The sequence below is a fragment of the Sus scrofa genome, chromosome 13 (genome assembly GCF_054392235.1).
Source record: "Sus scrofa isolate SSC_HxYL_T2T_F1_AM1 chromosome 13, Sscrofa_HxYL_maternal_Yorkshire_Landrace_v2.0, whole genome shotgun sequence".
Classification (NCBI taxonomy): domain Eukaryota; kingdom Metazoa; phylum Chordata; class Mammalia; order Artiodactyla; family Suidae; genus Sus; species Sus scrofa.
Window position 1 is genome coordinate 135,534,306 of NC_139395.1, and position 25,527 is coordinate 135,559,832.

Consider the following 25,527-nt stretch of genomic DNA (forward strand, 5'->3'; position numbering starts at 1 on the left):
TGCTAATTTGGTCTGAACCAGCATCACCTTCTGCTTGGCCTCCTTACTGGTTTTTTTGCTTTTACCCTCTTTCTCTTGCAGTCAGTCTGTTCTCACAAAGCATCCAGAACGATCCTTTTTAAATGTAAGCTAGATCATGTCATTCCTCTGTTCAAACCCTGCAGTGGCTTTTCTTTCTCACTCCAAGTCAAAATTCTTATCTTTTTAATCATCTATAAGACCTTACTGTTTGCTCCCATTCCCCAGCCTTTTTCCCTTCTGACCTACTTTTTGACTTTTTTCCTTCTTCCCTCACCTTCCACCTATTACCAGCCTCCTATTTTCCCTTGAACATGCCATATCTACTTCCACCTTTTCAATAGTAGTTCTTTGTCTAACTCCTTTAGCACCTTCTAGTCTTTGCTTATATCACCTCCTCAGTGAGGCCTACTTTGACTGTTTATTACTGTGACCTGGTCCTTCTTACCCTCATTTGCTTTTCTTTCTTTTTTTTTTTTTTTTTTTTTTTTTTATAGCACATAATACCTTCTGGTATACTGTGTAATTTACTTATTTGTTATGCTTATTGCTTATTATTTCCTTTTCCAACTAAAATGTAAACTTGGGAACAGGCATGGAGTCGTGGCTCAGTGGAAACAAATCTGACTAGTATCCATGAGAATGCAGGTTCAGTCCCTGGACTTGCTCAGTGGATTAAGTATCCGGCATTGCTATGAGCTGTCGTGTAGGTTGCAGATACGGCTCAGATCTGGCATTGCTGTGGTTGTGGCGTAGGCCGGCCACTGAAGCTCTGATTCAACCCCTAGCCTGGGAACTTCCATATGCTGCAGGTACAGCTCTTAAAAAGACAAAAACAAAATAAAACAAAACAAAGAGAACAGGCATCTTTGTGTGTTTTGTTCACTGATGTATCCCAAACACCTAGAATTGGCATATGAGACTGTACTACATGTTTGTTGGCAGTTGAAAATAATAAATTTTTGGAGTTTCTGTCATGACTCAGTAGTTAAGGAACCTGACTAGTATCCATGAGGATGCAGGTTCAATCCCTGGCCTTGCTCAATGGGTTAAGGGTCCAGCATTGCCATGAGCTATGGTGTAGGTCACAGACATGGCTTCTTCTGGTGTTGCTGTGGCTGTGGTATAGGCTGGCAGCTGCAGCTCCAATTCGACCCCTAGCCTAGGAACCTCCATATGCTGCGGGTACAGCCCTAAAAAGACAAAAGACAAAAGGAAAAAAAAAAAAAGAAAGAAAATAATGAATGTCTTTATATACTTAACTTTATGTACTTAACATTTCCCTTTTATTAAATTCTCTGTGATATATGCAAGAAAGATTTGTGTGTATTATAGTTCATTTAGCTCTTGAACTACAGTGCCTAGAACAGTATCATGCACATGGTAGACACTCAATAAAAATGTTGAATGAGTATATCCATGATAGAGTTCTAAATTATTACTTAATCAAAGGATATGAGAACATTTATTCAGCAGATATTGGGTGTGTCCAATAACTAAGGCACTGGGACCACAACAGTAAAGAATGATAGCTCCTGACTTCTAGAGTGTATAGTCTCGTACTAGATTATTCCCTAAGAACAGACAGAGCGGCAAAAGTAGAATTATTAAATTAAAATCCAATCACGTTTGGCCTTTAATAAACATAAATACATTACAGAAGCATTGGATTTTTATTGCAGTGGACAGAGTATAAGTTTATCAGTCTTTTTATTATTTGTTTTATTAGTATTAAGTATTTTTGCTAATTTTATTTTATAATAGTTTTATAGCTTTAAAACTAGTTTTATAATAATTTTATAGCTTTAAAACTAGTATTAATTAATTTTCCTTAGAAAAGCTGCACATTTTCTGTGTTTATTTTTCTACTTTGAAAACTTGTCAGTTCCATCCCAATTACCTGTTAGTTAATTGGGGTTGCATTATTTCTTTTTAAAGAACTTGAATAGCTTATTGAGGAGAGGCTAGAGTATGATAAGAAATTATCTCTGCCAAACCACTGAAAGAAATAGAAACCAGGAGAGTATTCTGTTTAGGAATAGCCTCTAGCCATTGCCTATTTCATAGTTTTCTCTTTCCTTGGCTCATTTACTCTTTTTGTTCTTTCTTTTTCTTCTTTCCACCGACTGACTTATTTATTTATTTAGACTGACTCATTACTTCCATTTCTGGGGATTTTTCCCAACAAAATAATGAAATTCTGTCTCTAGGAATTTATCTTAATGAAAATGTGAAAAGGTATATAACCAGGGTTGTTCAAGCTGCATTGTTTAGACTATCCATCAACAGGAAAAACCTAAACTTCTATTTAGTGTGAATTACTTACATAAATTACACAGTAACCCCAAAATGTAATGCTAAGTGTGGCCATTAAAAATAATGATGTAGGGAGTTCCCGTCGTGGCGCAGCGGAAACGAATCCGACTAGGAACCATGAGGTTGAGGGTTCGATCCCTGGCCTTTCTTAGTGGGTTAAGGATCCCGCATTGCTGTGGCTGTGGTGTAGGCCGGCAGCTACAGCTCTAATTAGATCCCTAGCCTTGGAACCTCCATATGCCACAGGTGTGGCCCTCAAAAAGACAAAAATAATAATAATAATAATAACAATAATATGGGGAGTTTCCATCATGGCACAGTGGAAACAATCCAACTAGGAACCATGAGGTTGTGGGTTTGATCCCTGGCCTCAGTGGGTTAAGGATCTGGCATTGCCATGAGCTGTGCAGCCCTAAAAAGCAAAAAAAATAATGATGTAGAAACTATTTTTTTTCTATTTTGACATGTTAAGTGGTAGTGGGAGGTAGGGTGATGTTACCAACAGTGTTTATGATATCACATTTTTTTGCTTTTAATATATATACATAGTTATCATATGTGCATGGAAAAAAAGCCTGTCAAAATATATTAACAGTGTTTTATTTGAGTAGTGGGATTGCTAATGATTGTTATTTCCCTTTTGATGCCCCTCTTTTTTATTTTTTGTTTTTTTTAGGGCTGCCCCTGCGACATATGGGGGTTCCCAGGCTAAGGCTCGAATCGGAGCTGTAGCTGCTGGCCTATGCCACAGCCACAGCAACGCCAGATCCGAGCCTCATCTTTGACCTACATCACATCTCACAGCAACACTGGATCCTTAACCCACTGAGCAAGGCCAGGGATAGAACCTGTGTCCTCATGGATGCTAGTAAGATTCATTTCCACTGAGCCGCAATGGGAACTCCTTGATGCCTTTTTACATTACCTTAATCATTTTATAAAATGTGTGTATTTGGGGGAGTTCCCGTCATGGTGCAGTGGTTAATGAATCCGACTAGGAACCATGGGGTTGCGGGTTCGATCCCTGCCCTTTCTCAGTGGGTTGACGATCTGGTGTTGCCGTGAACTGTGGTGTAGGTTGCGGATGCGGCTTGGATCCTGCGTTGCTGTGGCTCTGACGCAGGCTGGCAGCTGCAGCTCCGATTAGACCCCTAGCCTGGGAACCTCCATATGCCGCGGAAGCGGCCCAAGAAATGGCAAAAAGACCAAAAAAAAAAAGTGTGTATTTGGGTATATGTGATCTTCATAATCAGGAAAGAATTCTCTTTCTACTTTGAAACCAATCAAAAGTGTCTGGTTTGGAGAAAGTGCTAAGGAAAGCGCAAGATGATTTAATCCAGCAGGTTACTGGAATGAACAAATATAAGAAGTGCCTTAGAATCAAGGATAACAGAAAACAAATCTCTTATTGAAATTTGGCTCAGGAAAATGAAGACTGACCACACATTATCTCCAAAAGATGCCTAGGAGTCACCAGCTGAATGGGTTCTTCAAATCTGAATCCAAAGTTGAGGCTCAAACCAAAGCTACATAAAATTCTCTTAAGTGGAGATAATTAAAAAATAGTGCTTGTCTCTGATACAGGAAGCTGAGAGAAATAGAAGTAAGGGATTAGCAAGAAATAATAAAGCCAAAGTCCACGAGAGGTAAAACCTCTGTGACCTAGGAACAGGAGGGAAAACAAGGGACATTTAGAAGGGAATGCTGAATGTTTCTTTGCCTAGTTAAATGATTAACTTGAGGCTCTGTGTAGAATTTGCTTCAATTCAGACTTGACTTCTCACTATTGTAGAAAGTAATTTTATACTTGAGTTGATTCTATGCTCTGAAGCTGTTTTGGTAGTAGAAGTTGGAACTAAAAGGACAATCTCTGAAAATTCATTATGACAGCCAGGCACTTACTGTAAATTTTAGAAAACCAGAAGTTTAAGCAGCTCTGGAGGTCACTAATATTTCTTTGCTTACTACTCTGTCCTTGCCACATTAATTCACACATAGTAGTTGCTGAATGAATATTTTTGGGGTAAATGGAGTGCATGTATGAATGAATAAATGATCGAATGAATGATTCTGGTTACAGGAGTCTAGAAACTGAGATGAACATTGTTGTCTAAATAGTGTATGCATATTTGTGTAGCAGTTATAAATTCTCATCATGACCAACCTAATAATCATGATAATATGTTACATTTACATTGCCATTTTGAAAACATTTCTTCATTCATTTCTTTATTCATGGCTAGAGTAGAAATGTCAAGAATATGAAATTTTTTAAGGCCTAGTGACTGACAAGAATTTACTTTTGTAATTTCTAACTTGAATATTGGACCATTCATATATGCAAAAGATTGGTTTTGTTTCATGGCTAAAAATAGTTCCAGAACTGTCTAAAATTTTCCACCCATTGATGTCATAAATAATGTATCATTAATTTTTTTGTAACATGGTGAATTCTTTGATAGATTCATGGGACGAATGATAATAACTCAACAAATGGAGGAAATTGTAAGGTAAGAATATATTTGCATTAACCAGTTACTTTAAGGGAGAATTACTTTGGGGGAGGGACTAAAATCAAGTTAAAGGGAGGTTAGATAGGTAGGTAGTGTATCATGGGAAAGGATTAATTTTAAAGTATTTAGCAAAACTCCCATCTTTCGCATCATGGCTCAGCATAATGAATTCAGCCTTGCTCGGTAGGTTAAGGATCCAGCATTGCTGTGAGCTGTGGTTTAGGTCACAGATGCAGCTCGGATCCTGCATTGCTGTGGCTGTGGTGTAGGCTTGCAGCTGCAGCTCCGACTGGACCTCAAGTGAGGTACTTCCATTTGCCGAGGGTGCAGCCCTACAAAAAAAATAAATAAGCATTTCATCTTCTAGTAATTTCTAGCAGCAGCAAATGAGATGAGGATGAAGCAAATCTCATGAAATGACATCAAAATAAATTTAGTAAGATTATTTGTATACTTGTATTTCTTTTTCTGATATTAGGTTGTAACATAAAGGGTATGTAGCAGTTCCTATTCAAATCTTTATACATTTAAACCAACTACCATGTAAAATCTAGAATACGAAAAATGTTTTATGTAATGTTTAACAAATATAAATGTTATGGTCTTCTTCAGAATCATTCCTCACAAATTAGAGTATTTGTTGGCCGATCCACAACTTACTCTTCTCTTTGGTTACTTGTTTGGTGGTTTGGTTTGTTTTCCCTCAATATTTAGGTTGATTTCTGGGATTTATATGAAGGGCTTTAGGTCATTTCAAAAATTTGCTAATAGAGTGAAATTATATTGTTACTAATGACCACAATCTTGGAATCAGTCCTTGAACTTCTAATCAAATTAGCATTCCACCCTTTCTTCTAGAGACATGTTCAGTTTGTACTGGCTGCATGAAATAAGTCACTTAACATAAATTGTTGAGAATTTTTAAAAATGAAATTTTTAAGACAAACCACCAAAAATATCATGCATCAGCACAAATTCATACTATTAATACACATTAACACAGGAGCATGTTCAATAAATTCTGTAACAAGATCTTGGTAAGTGTAGGACCTCTGCTGAATAACAATGACAGGGTTTTATTTTGATTTTTGTAGTGATATAGTGGGATGCTTGTGTGGATACATAGTCTGAATTGCATTAAGATACAGTGGCTGGTAAAGGAAAAAAATCAATTATGTTAACTTAGCCCCTAGAGTGTTTTATTTTGTTTTTTTAAAGAGCCATGTTCCATGCTAAAGCAACCAGAGGGAATTGATGAATTATTTTTTAATTCAAAGCTTTCTCATTATATTCCAATTTTATGAGCGCCAAGTTTTTCATTGTTGGAACCAACAGCAATGTGAGCTCAAAGTTTTTCATTGTTGGAACCAACAGCAAGTGAAAATAGAGCTATAACATGACTCCTGAATAATTGATGTTGGACTTTCCATTCCATGTGCTCCAAATATGACTATTTAATAAAACCATGTTTGTTATGTTTGTTAACCATAGCCCAAACACCTGGCCCACCTTGGTTAATGGAATTGATTGATTATTTATTTATTTATCTTTTTAGGGCTGCACCCAGGGCATATGGAGGTTCCCAGGCCAGGGGTCGAATTGGAGCTGTGCCATAGCCACAGCAATGCCAGGTGCAAGCCAAGTCTGTGACCTACACCACAGCTCATGGCAATGCCAGATCCTTAACCCACTGAGCAAGACCAGTGACCAAACCTACTTCCTCATGGATACTAGTCAGATTCATTTCTGCTGAGCCACGACAGGAACTTTTGAATTTTTTTTTTTTTTTTTTAAATAGTGCTTGGGTTTGTAGACCTCGTCAGAACTGGTTCAGATTCTGTTTGATTTGGATAATTGTTGTATGTTTCAGAAAAGCATAAAAAAGGAATATCAACAAAATTAAGGCTTTTTTTTTGCTTACCCCTAACAGAGCCTTATCATTTGTTATCACTAAGAAAATACAATTTTTCTTTTTAGTTATTTCTTCTCATTTTATATCTCCTTTATGGAGAGAAATTCAAACAGAAAGAAGACCTGTGCTCCAAGAAGTATGCAATGCAAGTAGTCAACTTGTCGTGTTAATCTTGCCTAGAGAAAGTACTAACTCACTCACTGTGCTGTTTAATAACCTAGTGTTATTTTAATTGTGCAGAACTCATGCATTTATACACAAATCATACTAAACTTATATTTACATTGCATTTTAATTGTTTTCCCTTTGAAAATTTAATTTTGCTCAAAAATTTAAAATTTCATCTTCTCTGAGACATTAAGTCATTGCTTAGTCTTCAGTTCTGTTGTGTTTTATGTTTAAACTTTTGAAACTGGTGGCTTTGTGAGTTTATCTACAGACATAATCATATTTCTAAGCCGTTGATCTTAAATGACCGAAATGCTAAAGCTGGTATTTGTTGTTATGGTAACTAACATCATAATTGACCTAGACAGCTTTATAGTAGCTGAGATTTTGGTTTTATATGAAAGCATTGTTGTAAGTATAGCTTTAGTGTCTGATAAAGATACCATTTTAAATTTAATTGAATTTTTAATATATTCAGTGCATTTGGTTATTTTTTTTTCCCTAGACCTCTGGGGCCAGAGAGTCTCTTGCTTCGTGGAGCCAGATTAAAAAACACAAAAGAAATTTTTGGTTTGTATATATTGAAAATTTTAGATTATATATAGATTCATGTTGATTCTTTATAGAAGTATTTTTAAAGCACAGCACTTATTGTTTTTTGGTGGTATAATTTATTAGTTAAATATTATCTATGATAATCTTCTTTCAAAGGTTGTGTTATAATTTTGTATTGTATCATTTGTTAATTACTAATTTTGAGCAATAGATTAGACGCTTGCTGATATATTTTCTTTGTGGATACTTGTGAAACTGAATGCCAAGAAGGTTTTTCTGGCATTTCTATTAACAGTGGATGAAACCTATATAACCTGGCACCATGGTGCAGTATAATTCCATTATAATTATCCTTAAATTGGATTAGTAACACCGCTGACTCATTTATTCATCCTTTTTGTTTCCCCCTTTTCTTTTTAGGGCCGCACCTGTGTTCCTGGGCAGGGGGTCGAATCAGAGATGCAGCTGACGGCCTGTGCCACAGCCACAAGGGATCCGAGCCTTATCTGTGACCTTCAGCACTGCTCTTGGCAACACCAGATCCTTAACCCACTGAGTGAGGCCAGGCATTAAACTCGCATCCTCATGGATACTAGCTGGGTTCTTAAACCACTGAGTCACATTGGGAACTTCATCCATCCATTCATCCATTTATTTATTTATTCATTCATTCATTTTTTTTTAGGGCTGCATCCGTGGCATATGGAAGTTCCCAGGCAAGGGGTCCAATAGGAGCTACAGCTGCCAGTCTATAGCACAGCTACAGCAACTCGGGATCCAAACCGCATCTGCGACCCACATCACAGCTCACAACAATGCCGGATCCTTAACCCACTGAGCGAGGCCAGGGAACGAACCCAAGTCTTCACAGATACTAGTCGGGTTTGTTACTGCTGAGCCATGATCCAGTTATTTGTTCAACAAATTCTTACCAACCCCTGACTATATACCAGATACAGTTGGAACATACACTGACTGGATCAAAAGGATGAATAAATAGTGTTCTTGCACTGGAGATCTAAATCAATTCACTGTGCTCTGTTTCAGCTCTAGTTAAATTGTGAAGACAGTGGTAGCCTTTAACTGTCAACTAAATCCTCCTCTTTGGGGAATGACCTCTCAACATCCTGGCCAACTTACGTTATTCATTGAATCTGTACAGCTTTTGAGATCCTCTTCCTCATTCTCCTCTTTCCTGTTAACTCTTCTGAATCTTGTCTCAAGATTAGGCTCTCTGATAAAGAAATCCATATTTTTTTTGAAATGGAAAATAGTAAATATGGCAAAAATGTGGAGAAATTGGAACCCTCATAGATTGCTGGTGGGAGTGTACAGTGTTTCAGCTTCTGTGGAAAACAGTTTGGCAATTCCTGAATAAGTTAAACATAGAATTACCATATCACCTAGCAATTCTGCTTCTATCTATTCCCTAAAGAATTGAAAACAAGTGCTCAAACAAAGGCTTGTGTGAGAATGTTCATAGTAGCACTGTTGGTAATAGCCAAAGGGTAGAAACTGGAGTTCCCGTCGTGGCGCAGTGGTTAATGAATCCAACTAGGAACCATGAGGTTGCGGGTTCGGTCGGTCCCTGCCCTTGCTCAGTGGGTTAACGATCCGGCGTTGCCGTGAGCTGTGGTGTAGGTTGCAGACGCAGCTCAGATCCCGCGTTGCTGTGGCTCTGGCGTAGGCCAGTGGCTACAGCTCCGATTCGACCCCTAGCCTGGGAACCTCCATATGCCGCGGGAGCCGCCCAAAGAAATAGCAAAAAGACAAAAAAAAAAAAAAAAAAAAAAAAAGACAAAGGGTAGAAACTGCCTAAATGTTATCAACTAATGAATGCATAAACAAAATTAGGATATCCAAATAATGGAATATTATTCACTCATAAGTAATGAAGTACTGATACATGCTACAACGTGGGTAAACCGTAAAAACATTATGCTGATTAAAAGATGCAAAAGGCTACATATTATATGATTCCTTTATTTGAAATACCCAAAATAGGCAAATTCATAGTGACAGAAAGAGATTAGTGGTTTCTAGGGGGCTTATAAGTAGAGGGGAATGGAGAATGATTGCTTAATTGGTACAGGGTTTTTTGGAGGGTGATGAAAAATTCTCAACTTAAATAGTGAGGGTGGTTGCACAACATTGTGAATGTACTAGATCTGCCACTGAACTGTACACTTTAAAATGAGTGAAATGGTAAACTGTATGTTATAAGTATTTTACCACAATTTTAAAAAGGAAAACCATAGTAATGTTTTGATGGCAAAAGCCAGAGAAAACCTCCAGAGCTTTTCAGCCCTCTCATGTAATGCTGTATTTTAACACATCTCTCTAGCAGTAATATCTTTCACACTCTTGTTCGGTTTTTTGTTTGTTTTTGCTTTTTAGGGCTGCACCTGCAGCACATGCAAGTTCTCAAGCTAGGGGTTGAATTGAAGCTACAGCCACTGGCCTACGCCACACAGCCTTGCAGGATCCTAGCTGCATCTGTGACCTGCACCACAGCTCATGGCAACAATGGATCCTTAACTGAGCAAGGCCAGGGATTGAACCTGCCTGCATCCTCATGGATTCCAGTTAGGTTTGTTAACCGCTGAGCCACGAAGGGAACTACCCATACTCTTAAAATGTTATTTGAATGCCGTTAGACGGATCTGCTGTTGTTTCCTCAGCACCACCTTTCTCTGTTATCATTCTGGCTGATTTCTCACATTCCTGTAATTTTGGTGCCCTTTGTCATTTGAGTTTTAATCCCTGCTTTTAAGGAATAATTCCAGTAGTGAAAATTCCAACATGATGAATCTTACATTGCTTCTCAAATCATACTATTTAGAGATAGGCTTGAACATTTATTGTTCATCTTTCTTTCTTTTTTTTTTTTTTCTGGTCTTTTTAGGGCTGCCCCTGCAGCATATGGAAGTTCCCGGGCTAGGGGTCAAATCAGAGCTGCAGCTGCCACCATGGCCACAGCCACCGCAATGCCAGATCCAAGCCATGTCTACGACCCACACCACAGCTCACGCCAGATCCTTAACCCATTGAGCAGGGCCAGGTATCGAACCCACATCATCATGGATACTAGTCAGATTAACCTATTGAACCACTGTGTGAACTCCTATCAATCATCTTTCTGTTTCTAGGCATTTTGCTAATTTGTCACACAACTCTCACATTCCCACTTAAAGATGAAGAAATTGAGACTCAGAAGATTAAATAACTTACTCAAGCTCACAGAACTAATAAGTGGCAGAGCTAGTGTTTAAACTGACAGAGTTCCCTAGTGGCTTAGTGATTAAGGATTTAGGATTGTCACTGCTGTGGCTTGGGTTCAATGCTTGGCCCAGGAATTTCGGCATGCTGAAAATGCAGCCCAAAAAAAGGTATACAAAGGAAACTCTTACTGCAGAGTTTTTTTTAATAAGACATGTCTTACTAATTTCATTCACTCCCCAATTTTAGTCCCATTATTACTGTCATTCTCTCTCATCTGAGACTCATTCATATAGGCATAAATTTTTTTAAAAGCATGTTCCTTGTGTTTACTTCATTTAGTTTTACAGATTTCCATGTTATCCTTCCATTGCTTATCAAATTATGTTTAGACTTCAGATGTGGCATTCAAGGCCTTTCAAGCTCTGACCCCAGTCCAGTTACAAGCTAACAGAAAATGCTTTTCCGTATGTTTATTAACACTGTTTGCTCTATCTATAATGGCCCTCCCTGCCATCTTTATCTTTCCAAATTGTTTTCCTCCATCAATTCCAACTCAAATCATACCTCTTTAATTCAGTTGTAACTCAAGAACAAAACCCACATGTCTTCCTAGCAGGTTGAGTGACTGGAGTTCCCCAAAATTGGACTTAGAAAGGCTTTTAAAAATTCCAGAAAGGCTTAAAGGAAAATTGGATTCTAACAACTTTCAGATGATACATTTTCTTAGATGCTTTCATGCTTGTGAGTACATTCCTTTGTGAAACAAGGTAGAGGATTATTTTAAGACTTGTTGATTTTTTTTAGGTGTTGCTGTATATACTGGAATGGAAACCAAGATGGCATTAAATTACAAAAGTAAATCACAGAAACGGTCTGCAGTAGAAAAGTAAGGAAATTATTTTCACTTATTTATACAAATATGTGTATTCTTGTATATGTATGAGATATGTATATTAAATATATATTTGAAGTCAACAAAAGATAATGTCCTTGAGGATAAGGAGGGTTTTTTTTTTTCTTTTTTCTTTTTTGTCTTTTTAGGGCAGCACCTGTGGCATATGGAGGTTCCCAGGCTAGGGGTCAAATCTCAGAGCTATAGCCACCAGCCTATGCTACAGCAACACAGGATCCAAGCCTTATCCGAGCCTTGTCATTAGCCTTACCGCAGCTAATGACAGTTCCAATCCTTAACCCACTGAGCAAGGCAGGATGGAACCTGTGTCCTCATGAATGCTGGTCAGATTCGTTTCCAGTGAGCCATGACAGTAACTTCTGGTTTTTCATTTTTATTTATTTTTAATTTATAGAAATATAGTTGACATTCAGTATTATGTTGGTTTCAAGTGTAGTCCATAGTGCTTTGACATTTGCATACGTTATGAAATGATTGCAATAAGTCTAATCATTCGGAGTTTCCACTGTGGCTCAGGGTTGAGGACCTGACGCTGTCTCTGTGAGGATGCAGGTTCCATCCTTGGCCTCGCTCAGTGAGTTAAAGATCTGGCATTGCTGCAAACTGTAGTGTATGTTTCAGATGAGGCTTGGAACTGGTGTTGCCGTGGCTGTGGCATAGGCCTCAGCTGTAGCTCCAATTCAACCCCTAGCCTGGTAACTTCCATATGCCCCAAGAGTAGCCATTAAAAGTAAACAAACAGGAGTTCCTGTCGTGGCACAGTGGAAACGAATCCGACTAAGAACCATGAGGTTGCAGGTTTGATCCCTGGCCTCGCTCAGTGGGTTAAGGATCTGGCGTTGCCATGAGCTGTGGTATAGGTCACAGATGCAGCTCAGATCTGGTGTTGCTGTGGTGTAGGTTGGCAGCTGTAGCTCTGATTAGACGCCTAGCCTGGGAACCTCCATATGCCGTGAGTGTGGCCCTAAAAGGACGAAAGACAAAAAAAAAAAAGAAAGAAAACAAAAAACATTAAGTCTCATAATCATCTGTCTCCATATAAAATTATTGAAGTATTGCTCTCTATATTCCTTATGCTGTATATTATATCCTTGTGGCTTTTTTTTTTTTTTCATTTTTTAAAGTTTTAATGAAGTATAGTTGATTTGCAATGTTTTGGTAATTTCTTATATATAGCATAGTGATTCAGTTATAGTACACACATCCATTCTTTTCCACATAGACCATCACAGAATACTAGGTAGAGTTCTCTGTGCATACAGCAGGTCCCCATTGGCCAGTCAGTCGTTCCATGTACCACATATAGAATATTGGCATATGCCAATCCCAAACCCCCAATCTATCTTTCCCCCCAATACCTGTCCCCTTTGGTAACCAAAAGTTTGTTTTCAAAGTCTGTGAGTCTGTTTCTGTTCTGCAGATGAGTTCATTTGTATCCATCTTTAGATTCTGTATATAAGTGATATTGTGATATTTTCTTTCTTTCTTTTTTTTTTTTCCCACTGTACAGCAAGGGGGTCAGGTTATCCTTACATGTATACATTACAATTACAGTTTTTCCCCCATGAGTATCTAGACATAGTTCTCAATGCTATTCAGCAGGATCTCCTTGTAAATCTATTCTAAGTTGTGTCTGATAAGCCCAAGCTCCCGATCCCTCCCACTCCCTCCCCCTCCCATCAGGCAGCCACAAGTCTCTTCTCCAAGTCCATGATTTTCTTTTCTGAGGAGATGTTCATTTGTGCTGGATATTAGATTCCAGTTATAAGTGATATCATATGGTATTTGTCTTTGTCTTTCTGGCTCATTTCACTCAGTATGAGAGTCTCTAGTTCCATGTTGCTGCAAATGGCATTATGTCATTCTTTTTTATGGCTGAGTAGTATTCCATTGTGTATATATACCACTTCTTCCGAATCCAATCCTCTGTCGATGGACATTTGGGTTGGTTCCATGTCCTGGCTATTGTGAATAGTGCTGCAATGAACATGCGGGTGCACGTGTCTCTCTTAAGTAGAGTTTTGTCCGGATAGATGCCCAAGAGTGGGATTGTGGGGTCATATGGAAGTTCTATGTATAGATTTCTAAGGTATCTCCAGACTGTTCTCCATAGTGGCTGTACCAGTTTACATTCCCACCAACAGTGCAGGAGGGTTCCCTTTTCTCCACAGCTCCTCCAGCACTTGTTATTTGTGAACTTATTAATGATGGCCATTGTGACTGGTGTGAGGTGGTATCTCATGGTAGTTTTGATTTGCATTTCTCTTATAATCAGCGATGTTGAGCATTTTTTCATGTGTTTGCTGGCCATCTGTATATCTTCTTTGTAGAAATGTCTATTCAGGTCTTTTGCCCATTTTTCCATTGATTGATTGGCTTTTTTGCTGTTGGGTTGTACAAGTTGTTTATATATTCTAGAGATTAAGCCCTTGTCGGGTGCATCATTTGAAACTATTTTCTCCCATTCTATGAGTTGTCTTTTTGTTTTCTTTTGGGTTTCCTTTGCTGTGCAAAAGCTTTTCAGTTTGATGAGGTCCCATGGGTTTATTTTTGCTCTAATTTCTATTGCTTTGGGAGACGGACCTGAGAAAATATTTATGATGTTGATGTCAGAGAGTGTTTTGCCTATGTTTTCTTCTAGGAGTTTGATGGTGTCCTGTCGTATATTTAAGTCTTTCAGCCATTTGGAGTTTATTTTTGTGCATGGTGTGAGGGTGTGTTCTCGTTTCATTGCTTTGCATGCAGCTGTCCAGGTTTCCCAGCAATGCTTGCTGAATAGACTTTCTTTTTCCCATTTTATGTTCTTGCCTCCCTTGTCAAAGATTAATTGACCATAGGTGTCAGGGTTTATTTCCGGGTTCTCTATTCTGTTCCATTGGTCTGTCTGTCTGTTTTGATACCAGTACCACACTGTTTTGATGACTGTGGCTTTGTAGTATTTCTTGAAGTCTGGGAGAGTTATGCCTCCTGCTTGGTTTTTGTTTCTCAGGATTGCTTTGGCGATGCTGGGTCTTTTGTTGTTGCATATAAATGTTTGGATTGTTTGTTCTAGTTCTGTGAAAAATGTCATGGGTAATTTGATAGGGATTGCATGGAATCTGTAGATTGCTTTGGGTAGTATGGCCATTTTTATAATATTGATTTTCCCAATCCAGGAACATGGAATATCTTTCCATTTCTTTACATCTTCTTTGATTTCTTTGATTAAAGTTTTATAGTTCTCGGCATATAGGTCCTTTACCTCCTTGGTCAGATGTATTCCGAGGTATTTGATTTTGTGAGGTACAATTTCAAAAGGTATCGTATTTTTGTATTCCTTTTCTAATGTTTCATTGCTGGTATACAGAAATGCAACTGACTTCTGAATGTTAATCTTATATCCTGCTACTTTGCTGAATTTATTAATCAGTTCAAGGAGTTTTGGGGTTGAGTCCTTAGGGTTTTCTAGGTATAGTATCATGTCATCTGCATACAGTGACAGTTTGATCTCTTCTCTTCCTATATGGATGCCTTTTATTTCTTTTGTTTGTCTAATTGCTGTGGCTAGGACTTCCAAAACTATGTTGAAGAGCAGTGGTGAGAGTGGGCATCCCTGTCTTGTTCCAGATTTGAGTGAGAAGGCTTTCAGTTTTTCCCCATTGAGTATTATATTTGCTGTGGGTTTATCATAAATGGCTTTGATTATATTCAGGAATGTTCCCTCTATACCCAGTTTGGCGAGGGTCTTGATCATGAATGGATGTTGGACTTTGTCAAATGCTTTTTCTGCGTCTATTGAGATGATCATATGATTTTTGACTTTTTTTTTGTTAATGTGGTGTATGATGCTGATTGATTTGCGTATGTTGAACCATCCTTGTGAACCTGGGATGAACCCAACCTGGTCATGGTGTATAATTTTTTTGGTATGTTGTTGGATTTGGTTGGCTAAGATTTTGTTGAGAATTTTTGCATCTGTATGCATCAATGATATTGGGCGATAGTTTTCTTTTTTGGTGGTATCTCTGCCTGGTTTTGGAATGAGGGTGATGGTGGCATCATAGAATGTCTTTGGGAGTATTCCTTCTTCTTCAAGCTTTTGAAAGAGTTTAAGGAGGATGGGCACCAATTCCTCTTTATATGTTTGATAAAATTCACCTGTGAAGCCATCTGGTCCTGGACTTTTATTTGTAGGGAGTGATTTTATGACCTGTTCAATTTCATTTCTAGTGATGGGTCTGTTCAGTTGGTCTGTTTCTGCTTGATTCAGTTTTGGCAGGCTGTAAGATTCTAGAAAATTGTCCATTTCTTCCATATTGTCAAACTTGTTGCCGTATAGTTGTTTATAGTTTTCTCTTATGGTTTTTTGTATTTCTGCTGTATCTGTTGTGATTTCTCCTTTTTCATTTATAATTTTGGTTATTTGGGTTCTTTCTCTCCTCTTTTTAGTGAGTCTGGCCAGGGGTTTGTCAATTTTGTTCCATGTGATATTTTCTTTCACTGTCTAACTTCCCTTAGTATGATAATCTCTAGCTCCATCTATGTTGCTACAAATGGCATTATATCATTCTTCTTTATGGCTGAGTAATATTCCATTGTATGTACGTACCATATGTTCTTTATCCTCTGTTGATGGACACTTGCATTGCTTCCAGGTCTTGGCTATTGTAGACAGTGCTTCAGTGAACATTGGGGTGCATGTATCTTTTGGAATTATGGTTTTCTCTGGATCGATATCCAGGTGTGGGATTGCTGGATCATATGCTAGTTCTGTTTTTAGTTTTTTGAAGAACATCCATACTGTTTTCCATAGTGGTTTCACCAATTTACATTCCCACCTACAGTGTAAGAGGGTTCCCTTTTCTCCACACCGTCTTCAGCATATATTGTTTGTAGGCTTTTGCATATTGGACATTCTGGCTGGTGTAAGGTGGTACTTCATCATGGATTTGATTTGAATTTCTCTAACTACCAGTGATGTTGAGCATCTTTTCATATATTTTTTGGCCATCTGTACATCTTCTTTTTTTTTTTTTTTTTTGTCTTTTTTTTTTGTCTTTTTGCTATTTCTTGGGCCGCTCCTACGGCATGTGGAAGTTCCCAGGCTAGGGTTCTAATTGGAGCTGCAACTGCCAGCCCATGCCGGAGCCACAGCAACGCGGGATCCAAGCTGCGTCTGTGACCCACACCACAGCTCATGGCAATGCCGGATCGTCAACCCACTAAGCAAGGGCAGGGATCGAACCCGCAACCTCATGGTTCCCAGTCGGATTCGCTAACCACTGCGCCACAATGGGAACTCCCATCTGTACATCTTCTTTGGAGAAACATCTATTTAGACCTTCTGCCCTTTTTTTTTTTTTTTTGTCTTTTTTTTTTTTTTCGCTATTTCTGGGGCCGCTCCTGCAGCATATGGAGGTTCCCAGGCTAGGGGTTGAATCGGAGCTGTAGCCGCCGGCCTACGCCAGAGCCACAGCAACGCGGGATCCGAGCCGCATCTGTGACCTACACCACAGCTCACGGCAACGCCGGATCGTTAACCCACTGAGCAAGGGCAGGGACCGAACCCGCAACCTCATGGTTCCTAGTCGGATTCGTTAACCACTGCACCACGACGGGAACTCCTAGACCTTCTGCCCATTTTTTGATTGGCATGTTTGTTTTTTTGATATTGAGGTATCTGAGTTGTTTGTATATTTTGGAGATTTATCCCTTGTCAGTTGCTTCATTTGCAAATATTTTCTCCCATTCTGTAGGCTGTCTTTTCATTTTGTTTATGGTTTCCTTTGCTGTGAAAAAATGTTATAAGTTTAATTAGGTCCCATTTGCTAATTTTTTCTATTTTTATTACTCTAGGTGGTGGATTCAAAAAGATATTGCTTCACTTTATGTCAGAGAGTGTTTGGCCTATGTTTTCCTCTAAGAGTTTTATGGTATCTGGTCTCACATTTAGGTCTTTAATCCATTTTGAGTTTATTTTTTGTGTGTGGTGTTATAGAGTGTTCTAATTTCATTCTTTCACATGAAGCTGTCCAGTTTTCCCTGTACCACTTACTGAAGAGTCTGTCTTTTCTCCATTGTATATTGTTGCCTCGTTTGTCATAGAGTAGTTGACCATAGGTGTGTAGGTTTATTTCTGGGCTTTCTATTTAGTTCCATTGATATATATTTCTGTTTTTGTGCCGGTACCATACCGTTTTGGTAACTGTAGCTTTGTAGTATACTCTGAAGTCAAGGAGCTGATTCCTTCAGCTCCATTTTTCTTTCTCAGGATTGCTTTGGCTATTCAAGGTCTTTTGTGTTTCCATACAAATTTTAAAATTTGGAGTTCCTGTCGTGGCTCAGTGGTTAACAAATCCGACTAGGAACCATGAGGTTGTGGGTTCAATCCCTGGCCTTGCTCAGTGGGTTAAGGATCCGTTATTGCCATGAGCTGTGGTATGGGTCGCAGACATGGCTCGGATCCCGCATTGCTGTGGCTCTGGCATAGGCCAGCGGCTACAGCTCTGATTTGACCCCTAGCCTGAGAACCTCCATATGCCGTGGGAGCGGTCCAAGAAAATGGCAAAAAAGACCAAAAAAATAAAAAATTCTAGTTTTGCAAAAAATGCCATTGGTAATTTAATAGGGATTGCATTGAATCTGTAGATTGCCTTGGATAGTAGATTCATCTTGACAATATTGATTCTTTCATTCTAAGAGCATTGTATATGTTTCCATCTGTTTGTGTCATCTTTGATTTCTTTCATCATATTCTCTCAGAGTATAGGTCTTTTGTGTCTTTAGGTAGGTTTTTTCCTAGTATTTTGTTCTTCTTGATGTGATGATAAGTGGAGTTGTTTCCCTAATTTCCCTTTCTGATATTTCATTGTTATTGTACAGAAATGCATTCAATTTCTGTGTATTAATTTTGTATCCTGCAACTTTATTGAATTTATTGATGAGCTCTAACAATTTTCTTGTAATATCTTTAGTATTTTCTATGTATAGCATCATGTCTTCTACAAACTGTCTTTACTGGTACATCTACTGAATCAGAATACATCTCTTCCAGAAACACCCTTACAGACATAGCCGGAAACAATGTTTTACCAGCTCTCTGAACATCCCTTAGCCTAATCAAGATGACACATAAAGTTAACCATCACAACACTAAATACTAACATTGGAAAAGAAACACCACTGACAGAAACTAAAATTTAAAATAATATCATTTGCAATCCCCCCTAAAAAAAGGGAAAGTACCTAGGTGTATACCTTGCAAAAGTCATATAGAATCTATATGCTGAAGCTTACAAAATGCTGATGAAAGACTTTAAAGATCCAATATAAAGCTTGCCCAAAAGAAGAGAGATTCTTTTTTTTTTTTTTGTCTTTTTGCTATTTCTTGGGCCGTTCTCACGGCATATGGAGGTTCCCAGGCTAGGGGTCGAATTGGAGCCGCAGCCACCGGCCTACGCCAGAGCCACAGCAACACGGGATCCGAGCCTCGTCTGCAACCTACACTACAGCTCATGGCAACGCCGGATCGTTAACCCACTGAGCAAGGGCAGGGACCGAACCCCCAACCTCATGGTTCCTAGTCGGATTCTTTAACCACTGCGCCATGATGGGAACTCCAAGAAGAGAGGTTCTAAAGTCAGTTTCTGATTTGTATGAATTTGGAAAATTTGCAGAGTGATTTTTGAGCTTTGGTCATCATCTTTTCAAAGGATGTAATCTCTTCCTCACAGATGTCTATTAAACATTAGACAAGTTAATGAATGTGACAGAAGTTTTATAAAATCTTTTTTTTGTTTTGCTTTTTAGGGCTACATTTGTGGCATATGGACGTTCCTAGGCTAAGGGTAGAATCAGAGCTACATACAGATGCCAGCTTATGCCACAGCCACAGCAACACAGGATCTGAGCCATGTCTGCAGCCTTTACCACAGCTCATGGCACACCAGATCCTTAACCCACTATGCAAGGCCAGGGAACAAATCCGCATCCTCATAGTTACTAGTCGGGTTCTTAACCCACTGAGCCACAACAGCAACTTCCTATGAAATCTTACTGGTATACAAATATTGGTAATATTTGCATTTAAGATTAGGTCCTGAGAATGTAGAAGATTTTAGAATAATTACAGCAAAAATGACTGGCCAAAATTGTCATTTACTCTAGGCATTTGTAACAGTAGCTTTTTCTTTTTTTTTTTTTACTTCTTTTTTTTTTTCATTTTTTTAAAGTTGTATTGCAGTAGAGTTGATTTACAAAACAGTAGCTAAACTATAGTAAATGTGCTTGTAATCTCTATCATTCTTTTGTTGAATGATAGATTCAACAATGGTTGTGGTAAATAGATTCAATTAAATGGTCGTTTCTTAAAAACAAAGACTATGTCCTTTAAATAGCTATGATAATATCTCATGTATTTAATACCTTATTTGATACCAACATTAATTTCTGAACAAATGAGGATAGTTACACATAATTGATAACGTTTTATATTCTCTTTTTCTCATTCAGATCAATGAATACATTTTTGATAATATATCTAATAATCCTTATTTCTGAAGCCATCATCAGTACTATCTTGAAATATACATGGCAAGCTGAAGAAAAATGGGATGAACCTTGGTATAATCAAAAAACAGAACATCAAAGAAATAGTAGTAAGGTATTTTATAGTGTTCTTGTCTCTTTTGTAGACTTTATTCTTTGGAACAGTTAATGCTTTGGTAGTGACTTCTAATAGGCATGATCACTGTTATCTCTAAAACTGTTACTATTGAAGGATGACAAAAGGACATTACAGGTAAACTAGTCAGTATGTTTGTCCTGGTATTTTTTTTTTTGTATTTTAGGGCATTGACAGTTAAATTTCCTATGGCATGACTTGAATAGTTAAATGAGGTTATAAAAATTTAAATCATCTGTATTGGCATTCCACTTTAGTAGTACAGATTGAATTTTTAAATTCCATTTACTGTATGTGATACCTTAATTAAAGAGTAAGTTGAGGAATCCCCACTGTGGTGCAGTGTGTTAAGAATCCAACTGCAACAGCTCCAGTCACTGTCGAGGCTTGGGTTTGATCCTTGGCACAGTGGGTTAAAGGATCTGGCATTGCTGCAGCTGCGGCATCGCTGCAGCTGCGGCATCGCTTGCAGCTATGGCTTGGATTCAATACATGGCTCAGGAACTTCCTTGTGCTGCAAGTGTGGCCTAAATAAAGAGTGAGTTGATTTATTTTTAGTTCTGTCAGACTAATTCAAGGAGCCTTACCTTCAGTGTACTGATGGTATGAAGTGACATATGTTATATAAAATTTTAAATTGTTTAAATATGGACTATTAAAAGAAGTCAACGTGCAACTTGGGTAAAGTGTCCAGGTTTCACTTTAGGTTAAAGTACAAAATCAGAACAGAAGCTTGGATCTCAAGAGACCACAAAGCAGATAATCACAGAAACATAATTTCAGTATCATTCATAATTAGGTATTTTCTCTTTTACAGAACACATGTTAAAATGTGGAACTGCTGTACCATTGAAATAGGCTATCCTTGTATAATCTCTAATTAAAAGTTTTAGTTTCTAGAAGTTGTAGCCTAGCAATTATTTAAAATTTTTAAGTTATCAAGTGGCGCTGAGTGGGTGGGCCCATGCGCCGGAGTCCCTGTGGGTGCCATTGCGGCAGGGAAGAGCTGGGGGTTGCCATGGCAGAGCTGTAGCAGCTCTAGGTGCAGGAGGCCATGAACTCCATGGTGAAGAATCTGGGGAGAGAGAGCATCCGGAAGATGCAGGGCCGCATGTTCCGGTGCAGCGCTGGCTGCTGTGAGGACACCCAGGCATCCACTCAGCAGGTGCATCAGTGTATTGAGCACTGCCATGCACCTCTGGCTCAAGCCCAGGCCCTGGTCATCAGCGAGTTGGAGAAGGTCCAGGACCACCTGGCCCAGTGCACTTTGCACTGCAACGACAAGCCAAAGATTTAATAGATGCAGGGAGTAAGGAGATCCAGGTGAAGCGGCAGCTGGACACTTATGTGACCAAGTGTGTGGATGACCACATGAACCTCATCCCAACCATGACCAAGAAGATGAAGGAGTCGGCTCCCGTCCATGGGGAAATAGAAGTCTGCTGTTGGCCATTGGGGCTGAGGGCAGGAATCTATTTAAAAACAGGAATGGGGGTTTTGGGTCTTTCAGGCGAAGTTTATGAATGAAATTATGGATGGCAGCAAGTTTAAGACCTCTGTCACTTGCCTCTGGATACGAGTACCTTTGTGTTTCAAACCTAGAAAGTGAAATAGAAAAAAACTGGTGCTAAAATTTGGGTCGGGGATCGCATGGGAGAGTTTTTGAGAGCCTCAGTTTCATATGGCAAGTTCTTATCCTGACAGTGGGGAGCCTCCCTTGTACCAAACCAGAGCCTTCCGAGGTACCAGATTCTCTTAGTACACAGATACTGGCAGGTTTCTCTAACCCACCTGTGATCTAGTGGAGTGTGAGGAGAGGTGTTCCTGTTTGTTGCCGGCCAACCTCCTGTTTACCAGAAGGATCAACACATACCACGCCATTTTCCACAAACTACAATAAAACAAAATCCTCAAGGTCACCAATTTAGGAGGTGAAAGGGGGCTTCCAGGGTTTCGTTTTGCTTGGTTTTCTGTTATATACAAGGATATGAAGTTAACTTAAGACACGGAGTTGGGAGCAGTAGTTTAGATAAGAGCTTTGAAAGGGTCCTCCTTATGAGTATTCATTTCTGGCCATCGAGATTTAGATTTGCCTTGCTTAAAATATTCACACATTTACATCTTTCAGCCTGGAGACCCTGCAAAAATGTGAGAACTGATGTCACACTAGTATGGGAAACAAATCTTCCCTTTCACCGGTAGCCACGATGGGCCCTGAGGCTCTCTGCAGCCAGAGGGACAGAACAATCTTACGGTGACACTCACTCTTGAAGAGGATCTGGATTGTGCTGTATACTAGGACTTAGGAGTGAACAGTGATAGAGAAACTTTTGTCTCCTTAATTAAGAGTTATGAAGTACTAGATTTGGAAAAATCTGGTTTTCATAGAACAGAATGAAAATCTAAACCCAGTATTGCTTATTTTGCCACCTGAACTAACAGGGCTCTATTGAGACAATCCCTTGGCAACATGAAGGTCAAGGGAGGAAAAGTAAGCAACTTAGGGGCCATCTGTTACTCCTTGGAAAAGAGGGACAGCCCGTCATTACCAAATACCACTTTTGTCAGGGCCTTTGTTCTTGCCCCAGTTCTGACACGTTATTGTTTTGATAAGGCCTTGTTGTCCTTTTACCAACTTATTACTTGAAATGATAATATCGCCTACTATCTATTTGCTGTTTCAAGACTGTGATATATTTTCCTAGTGGTTTGGTTTTAAAAATAAATAAGGTTTAATTTTTTCCTCCTTCCCCCCCAAAAAATTTTTAAATTATAGTCAGCTTTAGAGTCCCACCATGGCTGGTTTACAATCCAGCTTATCTCTGTAATGTTGCTGGTTCAATCCCCAACCAAGAACAGTGGGTTAAGGATCTGACATTGCTACATTTGTGGTGTAGGTTGCAGATGTGGCTCAGATTCAGTCCCTGGCCCAGAAACATCCATATGCTATGAGAGCAGCCAAAAGAGGGGGGAAAAATTACACTCAATTTTTAGTTGTCTGTGATTTGAAGGGTAGAGGTAGGAAGTATACTCCAGAGGTTCTAATTATAATTTTGCCACAGGTAGTTTCAGTAACACCAAATTTTTGGTGGCTTCTAAAAAGTAACAAATTGAGTGATTTTAATTTAATTTTTTTGTCTTTTACTTTGTAAAAGAAATAACCAAGTAGAACAACCAAAAGAAATGTAATAAAGGAGTTCCCATTGTGGCTCAGTGGTAACGAACCCAGCTAGTACCCATGAGGACGCGGTTCAGTTGCTGACTTCGCTCAGTGAGTTAAGGATCCTGTGTTGCTGTGGCTGTGATAGTAGGCTGGTGGCTACAGCTCCAGTTTGACCCCTAGCCTGGGAACTTCCATATGCCAGGAGTGTGGACCTAAAAAGCAAAAAATAAAATAACCAAAAGGAATATATTAAAAAGACTGTTCAGTTAATGGATTTCAATTCATGAGACTATTCTATTTCAGAATATAATTGATGGTCTGTTTAAATATGAAAGTGATAATTTACTTTAGTAATAGTGGAGAAATTCTCATATATTTTCTTATCAAACATTTTTCCCCCTAGATTCTGAAATTTATTTCAGACTTCCTTGCTTTTTTGGTACTCTACAATTTCATCATTCCAATTTCATTATATGTGACAGTCGAAATGCAGAAATTTCTTGGATCATTTTTTATTGGCTGGGATCTTGATCTCTATCATGAAGAATCAGATCAGAAAGCTCATGTCAATACTTCTGATTTGAATGAAGAACTTGGACAGGTAAAAATGATCCTTTTTTTTTCTAATTTGTTATTTTTATCAAAACAATACGTGTACAAAGACTAATAAAATATTGCAAGGTATATTCCAGAAAACAGACCTATTTTTTTTGCTCTATACCTAATCTGTTGTTTCCCATTTTAAAATCTTAAGCCATTTATTTTATCATTTTACTGTATTTCTGTACAGTATTCTTTCCTGATTTTTAAATGTAAGATATTATTTACTATGGAATATAAAGGTAGAACTTTTCCACTGCTGCTCTCCCACACATACCACTTTGCCTCCTCATGGCCCCTCAATAATGTAAAGTCACACTTTGGAATTTAATAATTATTTATTTACTGACATTATTATGACTGTTTTGGTATTGTTTACTAATTTCTGGTTCTTTATATGTGCCCTATAATATTGTAATTATGTTTTCTTATATATTTTGTTTTTGCTAGAGTTAATTGCTCTGTTTTTTTCATTTGCTTAATTTTTGTATACCACACACAAATCTCTGAATAGTAAACAGCTGTCTGCATATTCAAACACACCAGATAATCTAGGATTTCCTTTCTCTTTCTTGTGCTCTTGCTCACTTTCTCTTTTGAAGCCTGTAAGCTTTCTGCTTCAATTTGGACTTCTGGGCCTACTTCTCAACTGTCGCTTTAGACTTCCTTTTCCATCACCTGGAAATTCCTTTGCCTCCCCCTCTTTTGGATTTCCTGTCTTCTGGATCCCAGGTCCTCCCACCTATGGCTTATTCTCATAGTTTGGTGGAACACATCTTATAACTTCCTGAAAAAGGATGCATAAGAGAGAAATATTTTGACACTTTCCATATCTGAAAATATCTTTGTTTCCTTTTTACATTTAATTAATAATTTAACTGGATAACACATCTCAGGTTGGAAATTATTTTTCCTCAGAATTTGAAAAGCATTTATCCGTTTTCTTTTTCTCTACCTTCTGATATTTCTGTTAGGAAATCCAGTGTCATTCTGATTTCTAGTTCTTTTTTTTTTTTTCTTTTTAGGGCCACATCTGTTGCATATTGAAGTCCCCAGGCTAAGGGTCAATTGGAGCTATAGCTTCCAGCCTACCCCACAGCCACAGAACTGCAGGATCCAAGACACCTCTGTGACCTACACCACAGCTCCCGGCAATCCTGGATTTCTGGCCTACTGAGCGAGGCCTGGGATTGAACCCACTTCCTCTTGGATGCTAGTTGGATTTGTTTCCACTGTGCCACAGTGGGAACTCCTGATTTCCAGTTCTTTATGTGTGAACTATTGTTTTATCTCTGGAAGTGTTAAGTATTTAGCATCTTATCTTTATGCAGTGATTCTAAAATTTTGTGATGATGTATCTTGGTGTGAGTCGTCTTCTTTGGGCAGTGAACTCTGTGAGCCATTTTAGTCTAGAAATACGTCCTTCAAATCTAGGGATTTTTCTTACATAATTTCTTTGCTAACATGTCTTTTTATGTTTGTGGG

General features: G+C 38.5%; 2 protein-coding genes across 51 annotated transcripts in view; both read left to right on the top strand.

The window, feature by feature from the left end:
- ATP11B (ATPase phospholipid transporting 11B (putative)) overlaps positions 1-25,527 on the top strand; it is a 143,458-nt gene that overhangs the window by 56,148 nt on the left and 61,783 nt on the right. For 22 of the 50 annotated variants that reach the window (XR_002337765.2, XR_014824398.1, XR_014824402.1 and 19 more), the window contains 5 exons: positions 4,797-4,844; positions 7,433-7,497; positions 11,509-11,590; positions 20,108-20,258; positions 23,846-24,043. Coding sequence is in view for 41 of the 50 variants with exons in the window: in XM_021069872.2 (XP_020925531.1) it covers positions 4,797-4,844; positions 7,433-7,497; positions 11,509-11,590; positions 20,108-20,258; positions 23,846-24,043 (544 nt within the window). In the remaining 9 variants the exon portion in view is untranslated. Of the gene's footprint in view, positions 1-4,796; positions 4,845-6,824; positions 6,905-7,432; positions 7,498-11,508; positions 11,591-20,107; positions 20,259-23,845; positions 24,044-25,527 lie in introns of all 50 variants that reach the window. The other 28 variants (XR_014824406.1, XM_084990417.1, XM_084990411.1 and 25 more) reach the window with 4 other exon arrangements.
- Positions 21,244-21,888, top strand: LOC100155468 (protein FAM136A). The gene is given in 3 exon segments (XM_084990432.1): positions 21,244-21,562; positions 21,565-21,803; positions 21,805-21,888. Coding segments are annotated over 3 exon segments (642 nt in total).